General features: G+C 45.7%; 2 protein-coding genes across 2 annotated transcripts; both read left to right on the top strand.

The window, feature by feature from the left end:
- The first annotated feature begins 390 nt into the window (after positions 1-390).
- On the top strand, positions 391-3489 carry LOC148156630 (uncharacterized). The gene has a single exon (XM_088009840.1). The coding sequence runs from the start codon at positions 1207-1209 to the stop codon at positions 3487-3489; it is 2283 nt and encodes a 760-aa protein (XP_087865966.1). The 5' UTR covers positions 391-1206.
- A 2656-nt stretch (positions 3490-6145) lies between these two features.
- On the top strand, positions 6146-9159 carry LOC148156629 (uncharacterized). Its single transcript, XM_088009839.1, has one exon. The coding sequence runs from the start codon at positions 6877-6879 to the stop codon at positions 9157-9159; it is 2283 nt and encodes a 760-aa protein (XP_087865965.1). The 5' UTR covers positions 6146-6876.
- The last annotated feature ends 2130 nt before the right edge of the window (positions 9160-11289 follow it).

Raw genomic sequence — 11289 nt, 5'->3', positions numbered from 1 at the left:
GATAGGCTGCACTGTTGATTCTCCGGGCGGGACGTGCCCGTGCATCTGGGCGGGGTAGAGGGTAAGAGGCATTGGTTTGGGGAACCAATATTGGTTTCCTGACCTTTGACCTTGAACCCAAACCCTGCTCCAACCCGCAACACTCGTCCTAACCAGCCAGTGCCTCCCGCCTGGGTTCTTCTTCAGTGTCCTGTCTTCTCTGTGGTGACCATGGGATCCCTCCACACCTGTTTAAAACACAGAAACAATCAAGGATTAGTGCCTAAACCTAAAGTCCCATTCCCTTGCCTAATCCTAACCTTTGACCCCCTCCTAATTTGAATATCTTTCTTTATGCCCTTACCAAAGATTTTTCTCTAACCCTAACCATCCTAATTTGTATATTTTTTTTTTTTTTTTTTTTTTTTTTTTTTTTTTTTTTTTTTTTTATGCCCTTACCAAAGATTTTTTTCTAACCCTAACCACTTAAAACTATGCATTATTAACCCTAATTTATAATTTTAACCCTAAATGTAAATATTTCCCCTAACCAAAATCCCTAAACACTCACGCTGTGCATCACCTGTCTTAATTTATATGTTTGACTTTTATTTTTAATCCTGAACGGTTGAATAAAAGTTGTTTAAAACCTAATTTTTATTAAAACATGTATATATAATGTAAATATTGAACTATCCTTGTAAATATGTAAATATGTTGCATAATTTTATTGATTTTCTATGGTTTTGCCATCCTGACCTGTAAATATGTTTGTTGGCCTTCCACTGCACTGGATACAGTTCCTTTTTTTGACCAGTAGGGGGCGGGAGCGCTATTTGGTGTTTGTATATGTTTAAATCTCCTCCTCAGCCTCCCCCCTCCCTTCCTGTTCTATGACGTGTTACCTGCACTCGTTCGGCCAATCAGAGCCAACTGTTTATTCTGCTTGTTTGAAGTGCGAAATTTGAAACTGTTCTGCTTTATATACTTGAATCTTAACCGATGTTCTTAGTTGAGACAGCAGACTGCCTGATGAAGGTTTAATTTTGACCGAAACGTCGCGTTTTGTTTGCTTGTCTCGTGTTCTGAATAAAATAAGTGCCGAACGGCCTTAAAAGCAGTTCAGTTTTCCCGATTTTTCATTTATTCTATTTTAGTTAATTTTTATTTTTTCATTTAATCACAGTTTAGATTTTTTTATAAAACTTTTTTTATCATCCATCCAAAATGGTTTGGAATTCTGATCCTCTGGATTATGAGGATGACAACTGGACAACAGTCCACTACCACCGCGGCAGACAACGCAACCGGCAACTGGAGAACCGCTACCTCCGGAGCTACGAAGCGGCACCGAACAACTGGGACCCCCCTCAACAACGCTGGAGGCCCAGCTATGCTTCGGTGACCCGCTACCCCACGGCGGATCGCAGCAGAAGCTCCGGTCCACAACACCGCCAGCGGCAGTACCCTCCTTCCCGACACGGCGGATCCTTCCAGCCACGTCAGAGGTACCCTCCGCAACGCCGTGAGCCGCGTCCTTATGGTCGCGATGTGGACTTCCGACCACAACCATACCGCTCCCAGCCCCGCAACCAGTACCGCCAACCACGTACTGACTCCCGGGGCTGGAACAACAACGGAGCACCACGTCGGAACCACAACCAGCAGCATCAGCACCAGCAACATCAGTGGCAACAGCAGCAGCGCCAGCAACGGAGACAGCAGCGACAGCAGCCTCAGCAGCGGCAGCAACGCCAGCCCCAACCACGCCCAGCACCACGGAACAGGCCGAACCGCACCGAATACCAGCAATCGGACGACCCGGACTTTACCGTTAAGGTCAGATCCCTACACAGGCTGCTTAAAGCCACCCACCACCTCAACAATGTATCCCAGAAAGATCGTGACCCACCGGCCATCCAGCGGATCACCATCAACCTGGCTGAGGCGATCAAACCTGCCAATCCATCAATTAAAACACTCGATTTAATTGATGGAAATGCCAGGAACTGGGCCTTCAACACAATGTGCATCCTGAGGCAACACTATCAGGATGTGCAAGAAGAAGAAAAACAGCTGCTTCTGGCACTAGGTGGCGACATGCTGCAACCGCTGGAGGTTGCTGTGAAATGGGCCAAACGCAACCTGGGCAAAAGATTCAACCCATCTGTAGCAGATGATGTCCAGGCTTACCTGCTGGCCTCAGATGATGATGGGGCTCCCCCCTCTCCTGCTGGATCCTCTGCTGCTTCCTCCTCCTCCTCATCCAACCCATCCTCTCGGCACCTGAATACAGAGGATGATGGGCCACCTCAGCAAGCTGCAGAAACAGAGGGTGAACCTGCTGATCACCCTCCACCAACTCAAGCTGCAACTACAGAGGAGGAGGATGAATATGATTACTTCCACCGTTCCCCCTCCCAACCGGTGGTCCCTCGATCTTCCCCCTCCTCTTCCTCCTCCTCTCCCTCCCCCCCTCCTCCCCCACCCCCTAGACCTGTCATGTCAACCACAGCTACCATGACAGATCCTCCCCAAAATGACTGGTCACCTGTGACATCTGTGAGGAGCCTGGATGCAGCATGCAGCCCCCCTCCCCCTCACCATGCAGCAGAGAACATCACTCCTCTGCCCCAACGTCAGCAGGACCCAGCCAGAGAAACCACCTCTGTCCCCCGGAGAACAGCTCAAACCCCTGTGCCTGCTCCTCCACAGAGAAGGTCAACTCCTGCTCTAGATGAGGACATCTCCTTTGTGGCTGAGTTCCTGCAGGAGGAGCTCCAGAGATACAGATCTCCATCTACCCGCTCCTCCACCCCCACACCCTCCCTTCGTGAAGTTCGAATGACCTCTCTGCGACCCAGGATGGCCCCCATCCAACGCAGGCTACAGGTCAGCACTCAACGTAAGCTCACGTTTGGTGTTCCTGCCTCTGTCTCCTCCACGGCCGGCCCCACGGGCCCTTCTGTCGGCCGGGCCCTGATGACAGCCGGGCAGGAGGGCGTCCTGTCCAAGACCAGGAACTGGGCCCTCAACCTCGACAGCAGATGTGTCATCATCGGAGACTCCAACGTAGCGAGGTTCCCGAACGTGAGCAACCCTGATCTGCAGGTCATCAGCTTCTCCGGTGCCAGATGGAGACATCTGACACACCTGTTTGGAAGAACGCAGATCAACGAGGGTGTCGAGCGTCTGATCCTCTCTCTGGGGATCAACCACAGATCCCAGAGAAACAAGGAAGCTGTTGTGAGAGAGATGAAGGCGGCTGTGAGAGCTGCCAGGACCAAGTGTCCTAATGCAGATGTTTATGTTCCTGAGGTCAACTTCTCATCTGCTCTGCCTCAACATGAACAGGCAATCCTCTCTCACCTGAACACTCACATCATGCAGCTTCCTCTCTACATCCCTGCACTGAAGAAGACGTCCTTCACGGTGGCCAGGGACAGAATCCACTGGACCAAGGCCACTGCATCCCGTCTTCTCAACCACTGGGGTGAGTGGTTAAAATAGATTGCCCTGAGAGCCTTGGAGAGAAGGAAGGGCACTCTCAGATTGTACATAATAATATCTGTAATCTTTCAAAATCCTTTATTCTGAGTGATGCACAGCGTTCCCTTTTGAGCAGAGGTCTAACCTTCATTCCTAGTCAGGTTGACAATAAACAAATAACTAAAATGCAAATGAGGTTTGAATTACAAAAGTATCACAGAAGAATTAAACTAGCAGTGTATTACAAGGATGATGTATCTAACAGTAATAAGAACCTACCTTTCTTACCTGAATCCGACTGGTCTCCTCCAATCGACGCTCTTCCTCCTGAGGTGGGAAAATTAATTAATAAAGATCTAAAATACCTAGATAAAAACTTTAAATTTAGTAAAACCATACCTAACCTAACTATAGAAGAAAGCAAAGCACTTAAAGAATTAATGGATAACAAGAATATAATAATTAAACCTGCTGATAAAGGCAGTGCTATTGTGATTATGGATAGAGAACAGTACCTGTGGGAGGGCTATAAACAATTATACAATCAAACATATTATAAGAAATTGGATGCTCCTATTTATAAAGAAACAGCCCCCCTAATTAGAAAAATAATTGACAATCTACATAAAAAGAAATTCATTAATGCTAAACAAAAATCTTACCTGCTTGGGCCTCCTGAACCCAGAGCCAGGAGATTTTATTTGCTCCCTAAAATACACAAAAAAAGAGAAGCTTGGAGCAAGAAAAATGAGATCCCACATGGAAGACCAATTGTTTCAGACTGTGGGAGTGAAACATATAACACAGCAGAATTTATTGATCATTATTTATACCCTCTATCCATATTACACAAAAGCTATATTAAAGATACCTATGATTTTATTGAAAAAATCAAATTAATTTCCCTACCTCAGGACTCTATTCTATTTACCATTGACATAGACAGTTTGTACACTAACATTGATATAAATGAAGGAATTAGTTGCATTAAAAGAATATTCTTTAAGTACCCAGATTCGAGGAGGCCAGATCGTGAATTAATCCAGCTGCTGGAGATCAACCTGAAAAGGAATGACTTTGTTTTTGACGGAAACTTCTTCCTGCAAGTGAAAGGTACAGCCATGGGTAAAAAATTTGCACCTGCCTATGCAAATATATTCATGGCTGACTGGGAGGAGGGTGCCCTCAGCACTTGCAGAAAGACCCCTTTATTTTATTTCAGATACCTGGACGACATCTGGGGGGTCTGGACTCATTCTGAAGAAGACTTTAAGGAATTCCTCAATCATTTAAACACATACAATCCCTCCATTACAGTCAAGTCCACTACAAGCGTTAAAGCGGTAGATTTTCTGGACACAACCACCTTTAAAGGACCAAATTTTGACACGACACACAAATTGGATATCAAGGTTTTTTTCAAAGAAACAGACACACATGCCCTCTTATTTAAAACCAGTTATCACCCAAGGCACACATATGCCGGCCTCATCAAGTCACAACTCCTCAGATTCCACAGGATATGTACGCAGAGAGCAGATTTTGAGGAGGCTGTTAAGATCCTGTTCTCTGCACTTTCCAAAAGAGGATATTCCAGGACTTTCCTCAGGGCATGTAGGAAAGGCTTCCTTGAGTCCAGACCCCCCGATCCGTCTCCCCTACTTCCTCTGATCACAACCTTCACCTCTTCAGCAGGCCAATTTGTATATAATATTAAACAAAATTTCACCAAATTCCAATCAGAAACCTCTTTACTTCAAAATTATAGAATAATTGCGGCATATAAAAGGAACAAAAATTTGAGAGACTTCCTAGTTAAAGCTGAAGTCAAACCTCTGGAGAAACCCAAGGTGAAAGGTCAGAGTGATTTTTTCAAACAGTTGAGTTGGGTACAAAATAAATTTAACAACACAATTTTTAAATTAGATCAATTAGGCCACCCTAAATTAAAAAATTGTGTTTATCTAATCACATGTAAAATTTGTAAAATGAATTATGTCGGCGAAACGGGAAACACCCTCCTCACCCGTTTTGTCCAACACAGACATAATATTCAAAAGCAAAAAAAGACACATGTACCCCTAATTCGACACTTTATTAGGCACGGTTGGACCTCTGTTTCGGCTCTGGTGCTGAACTCCAACCCGGCGTGGTCTCCGGCCCAGAGGAGGAGAGCTGAAAGGCTCTGGATCCACAGGTTGGACACTAAGATCCCCAGGGGCCTCAACGAGAGATAGGCTGCACTGTTGATTCTCCGGGCGGGACGTGCCCGTGCATCTGGGCGGGGTAGAGGGTAAGAGGCATTGGTTTGGGGAACCAATATTGGTTTCCTGACCTTTGACCTTGAACCCAAACCCTGCTCCAACCCGCAACACTCGTCCTAACCAGCCAGTGCCTCCCGCCTGGGTTCTTCTTCAGTGTCCTGTCTTCTCTGTGGTGACCATGGGATCCCTCCACACCTGTTTAAAACACAGAAACAATCAAGGATTAGTGCCTAAACCTAAAGTCCCATTCCCTTGCCTAATCCTAACCTTTGACCCCCTCCTAATTTGAATATCTTTCTTTATGCCCTTACCAAAGATTTTTCTCTAACCCTAACCATCCTAATTTGTATATTTTTTTTTTTTTTTATGCCCTTACCAAAGATTTTTTTCTAACCCTAACCACTTAAAACTATGCATTATTAACCCTAATTTATAATTTTAACCCTAAATGTAAATATTTCCCCTAACCAAAATCCCTAAACACTCACGCTGTGCATCACCTGTCTTAATTTATATGTTTGACTTTTATTTTTAATCCTGAACGGTTGAATAAAAGTTGTTTAAAACCTAATTTTTATTAAAACATGTATATATAATGTAAATATTGAACTATCCTTGTAAATATGTAAATATGTTGCATAATTTTATTGATTTTCTATGGTTTTGCCATCCTGACCTGTAAATATGTTTGTTGGCCTTCCACTGCACTGGATACAGTTCCTTTTTTTGACCAGTAGGGGGCGGGAGCGCTATTTGGTGTTTGTATATGTTTAAATCTCCTCCTCAGCCTCCCCCCTCCCTTCCTGTTCTATGACGTGTTACCTGCACTCGTTCGGCCAATCAGAGCCAACTGTTTATTCTGCTTGTTTGAAGTGCGAAATTTGAAACTGTTCTGCTTTATATACTTGAATCTTAACCGATGTTCTTAGTTGAGACAGCAGACTGCCTGATGAAGGTTTAATTTTGACCGAAACGTCGCGTTTTGTTTGCTTGTCTCGTGTTCTGAATAAAATAAGTGCCGAACGGCCTTAAAAGCAGTTCAGTTTTCCCGATTTTTCATTTATTCTATTTTAGTTAATTTTTATTTTTTCATTTAATCACAGTTTAGATTTTTTTATAAAACTTTTTTTATCATCCATCCAAAATGGTTTGGAATTCTGATCCTCTGGATTATGAGGATGACAACTGGACAACAGTCCACTACCACCGCGGCAGACAACGCAACCGGCAACTGGAGAACCGCTACCTCCGGAGCTACGAAGCGGCACCGAACAACTGGGACCCCCCTCAACAACGCTGGAGGCCCAGCTATGCTTCGGTGACCCGCTACCCCACGGCGGATCGCAGCAGAAGCTCCGGTCCACAACACCGCCAGCGGCAGTACCCTCCTTCCCGACACGGCGGATCCTTCCAGCCACGTCAGAGGTACCCTCCGCAACGCCGTGAGCCGCGTCCTTATGGTCGCGATGTGGACTTCCGACCACAACCATACCGCTCCCAGCCCCGCAACCAGTACCGCCAACCACGTACTGACTCCCGGGGCTGGAACAACAACGGAGCACCACGTCGGAACCACAACCAGCAGCATCAGCACCAGCAACATCAGTGGCAACAGCAGCAGCGCCAGCAACGGAGACAGCAGCGACAGCAGCCTCAGCAGCGGCAGCAACGCCAGCCCCAACCACGCCCAGCACCACGGAACAGGCCGAACCGCACCGAATACCAGCAATCGGACGACCCGGACTTTACCGTTAAGGTCAGATCCCTACACAGGCTGCTTAAAGCCACCCACCACCTCAACAATGTATCCCAGAAAGATCGTGACCCACCGGCCATCCAGCGGATCACCATCAACCTGGCTGAGGCGATCAAACCTGCCAATCCATCAATTAAAACACTCGATTTAATTGATGGAAATGCCAGGAACTGGGCCTTCAACACAATGTGCATCCTGAGGCAACACTATCAGGATGTGCAAGAAGAAGAAAAACAGCTGCTTCTGGCACTAGGTGGCGACATGCTGCAACCGCTGGAGGTTGCTGTGAAATGGGCCAAACGCAACCTGGGCAAAAGATTCAACCCATCTGTAGCAGATGATGTCCAGGCTTACCTGCTGGCCTCAGATGATGATGGGGCTCCCCCCTCTCCTGCTGGATCCTCTGCTGCTTCCTCCTCCTCCTCATCCAACCCATCCTCTCGGCACCTGAATACAGAGGATGATGGGCCACCTCAGCAAGCTGCAGAAACAGAGGGTGAACCTGCTGATCACCCTCCACCAACTCAAGCTGCAACTACAGAGGAGGAGGATGAATATGATTACTTCCACCGTTCCCCCTCCCAACCGGTGGTCCCTCGATCTTCCCCCTCCTCTTCCTCCTCCTCTCCCTCCCCCCCTCCTCCCCCACCCCCTAGACCTGTCATGTCAACCACAGCTACCATGACAGATCCTCCCCAAAATGACTGGTCACCTGTGACATCTGTGAGGAGCCTGGATGCAGCATGCAGCCCCCCTCCCCCTCACCATGCAGCAGAGAACATCACTCCTCTGCCCCAACGTCAGCAGGACCCAGCCAGAGAAACCACCTCTGTCCCCCGGAGAACAGCTCAAACCCCTGTGCCTGCTCCTCCACAGAGAAGGTCAACTCCTGCTCTAGATGAGGACATCTCCTTTGTGGCTGAGTTCCTGCAGGAGGAGCTCCAGAGATACAGATCTCCATCTACCCGCTCCTCCACCCCCACACCCTCCCTTCGTGAAGTTCGAATGACCTCTCTGCGACCCAGGATGGCCCCCATCCAACGCAGGCTACAGGTCAGCACTCAACGTAAGCTCACGTTTGGTGTTCCTGCCTCTGTCTCCTCCACGGCCGGCCCCACGGGCCCTTCTGTCGGCCGGGCCCTGATGACAGCCGGGCAGGAGGGCGTCCTGTCCAAGACCAGGAACTGGGCCCTCAACCTCGACAGCAGATGTGTCATCATCGGAGACTCCAACGTAGCGAGGTTCCCGAACGTGAGCAACCCTGATCTGCAGGTCATCAGCTTCTCCGGTGCCAGATGGAGACATCTGACACACCTGTTTGGAAGAACGCAGATCAACGAGGGTGTCGAGCGTCTGATCCTCTCTCTGGGGATCAACCACAGATCCCAGAGAAACAAGGAAGCTGTTGTGAGAGAGATGAAGGCGGCTGTGAGAGCTGCCAGGACCAAGTGTCCTAATGCAGATGTTTATGTTCCTGAGGTCAACTTCTCATCTGCTCTGCCTCAACATGAACAGGCAATCCTCTCTCACCTGAACACTCACATCATGCAGCTTCCTCTCTACATCCCTGCACTGAAGAAGACGTCCTTCACGGTGGCCAGGGACAGAATCCACTGGACCAAGGCCACTGCATCCCGTCTTCTCAACCACTGGGGTGAGTGGTTAAAATAGATTGCCCTGAGAGCCTTGGAGAGAAGGAAGGGCACTCTCAGATTGTACATAATAATATCTGTAATCTTTCAAAATCCTTTATTCTGAGTGATGCACAGCGTTCCCTTTTGAGCAGAGGTCTAACCTTCATTCCTAGTCAGGTTGACAATAAACAAATAACTAAAATGCAAATGAGGTTTGAATTACAAAAGTATCACAGAAGAATTAAACTAGCAGTGTATTACAAGGATGATGTATCTAACAGTAATAAGAACCTACCTTTCTTACCTGAATCCGACTGGTCTCCTCCAATCGACGCTCTTCCTCCTGAGGTGGGAAAATTAATTAATAAAGATCTAAAATACCTAGATAAAAACTTTAAATTTAGTAAAACCATACCTAACCTAACTATAGAAGAAAGCAAAGCACTTAAAGAATTAATGGATAACAAGAATATAATAATTAAACCTGCTGATAAAGGCAGTGCTATTGTGATTATGGATAGAGAACAGTACCTGTGGGAGGGCTATAAACAATTATACAATCAAACATATTATAAGAAATTGGATGCTCCTATTTATAAAGAAACAGCCCCCCTAATTAGAAAAATAATTGACAATCTACATAAAAAGAAATTCATTAATGCTAAACAAAAATCTTACCTGCTTGGGCCTCCTGAACCCAGAGCCAGGAGATTTTATTTGCTCCCTAAAATACACAAAAAAAGAGAAGCTTGGAGCAAGAAAAATGAGATCCCACATGGAAGACCAATTGTTTCAGACTGTGGGAGTGAAACATATAACACAGCAGAATTTATTGATCATTATTTATACCCTCTATCCATATTACACAAAAGCTATATTAAAGATACCTATGATTTTATTGAAAAAATCAAATTAATTTCCCTACCTCAGGACTCTATTCTATTTACCATTGACATAGACAGTTTGTACACTAACATTGATATAAATGAAGGAATTAGTTGCATTAAAAGAATATTCTTTAAGTACCCAGATTCGAGGAGGCCAGATCGTGAATTAATCCAGCTGCTGGAGATCAACCTGAAAAGGAATGACTTTGTTTTTGACGGAAACTTCTTCCTGCAAGTGAAAGGTACAGCCATGGGTAAAAAATTTGCACCTGCCTATGCAAATATATTCATGGCTGACTGGGAGGAGGGTGCCCTCAGCACTTGCAGAAAGACCCCTTTATTTTATTTCAGATACCTGGACGACATCTGGGGGGTCTGGACTCATTCTGAAGAAGACTTTAAGGAATTCCTCAATCATTTAAACACATACAATCCCTCCATTACAGTCAAGTCCACTACAAGCGTTAAAGCGGTAGATTTTCTGGACACAACCACCTTTAAAGGACCAAATTTTGACACGACACACAAATTGGATATCAAGGTTTTTTTCAAAGAAACAGACACACATGCCCTCTTATTTAAAACCAGTTATCACCCAAGGCACACATATGCCGGCCTCATCAAGTCACAACTCCTCAGATTCCACAGGATATGTACGCAGAGAGCAGATTTTGAGGAGGCTGTTAAGATCCTGTTCTCTGCACTTTCCAAAAGAGGATATTCCAGGACTTTCCTCAGGGCATGTAGGAAAGGCTTCCTTGAGTCCAGACCCCCCGATCCGTCTCCCCTACTTCCTCTGATCACAACCTTCACCTCTTCAGCAGGCCAATTTGTATATAATATTAAACAAAATTTCACCAAATTCCAATCAGAAACCTCTTTACTTCAAAATTATAGAATAATTGCGGCATATAAAAGGAACAAAAATTTGAGAGACTTCCTAGTTAAAGCTGAAGTCAAACCTCTGGAGAAACCCAAGGTGAAAGGTCAGAGTGATTTTTTCAAACAGTTGAGTTGGGTACAAAATAAATTTAACAACACAATTTTTAAATTAGATCAATTAGGCCACCCTAAATTAAAAAATTGTGTTTATCTAATCACATGTAAAATTTGTAAAATGAATTATGTCGGCGAAACGGGAAACACCCTCCTCACCCGTTTTGTCCAACACAGACATAATATTCAAAAGCAAAAAAAGACACATGTACCCCTAATTCGACACTTTATTAGGCACGGTTGGACCTCTGTTTCGGCTCTGGTGCTGAACTCCAACCCGGCGT

The sequence above is a fragment of the Poecilia mexicana genome, unplaced genomic scaffold (genome assembly GCF_051168715.1).
Source record: "Poecilia mexicana isolate PSO_F unplaced genomic scaffold, ASM5116871v1 scaffold_11, whole genome shotgun sequence".
In the NCBI taxonomy this organism is placed as follows: Eukaryota; Metazoa; Chordata; class Actinopteri; order Cyprinodontiformes; family Poeciliidae; genus Poecilia; species Poecilia mexicana.
This window is presented reverse-complemented; position numbering and strand designations above follow the sequence as displayed.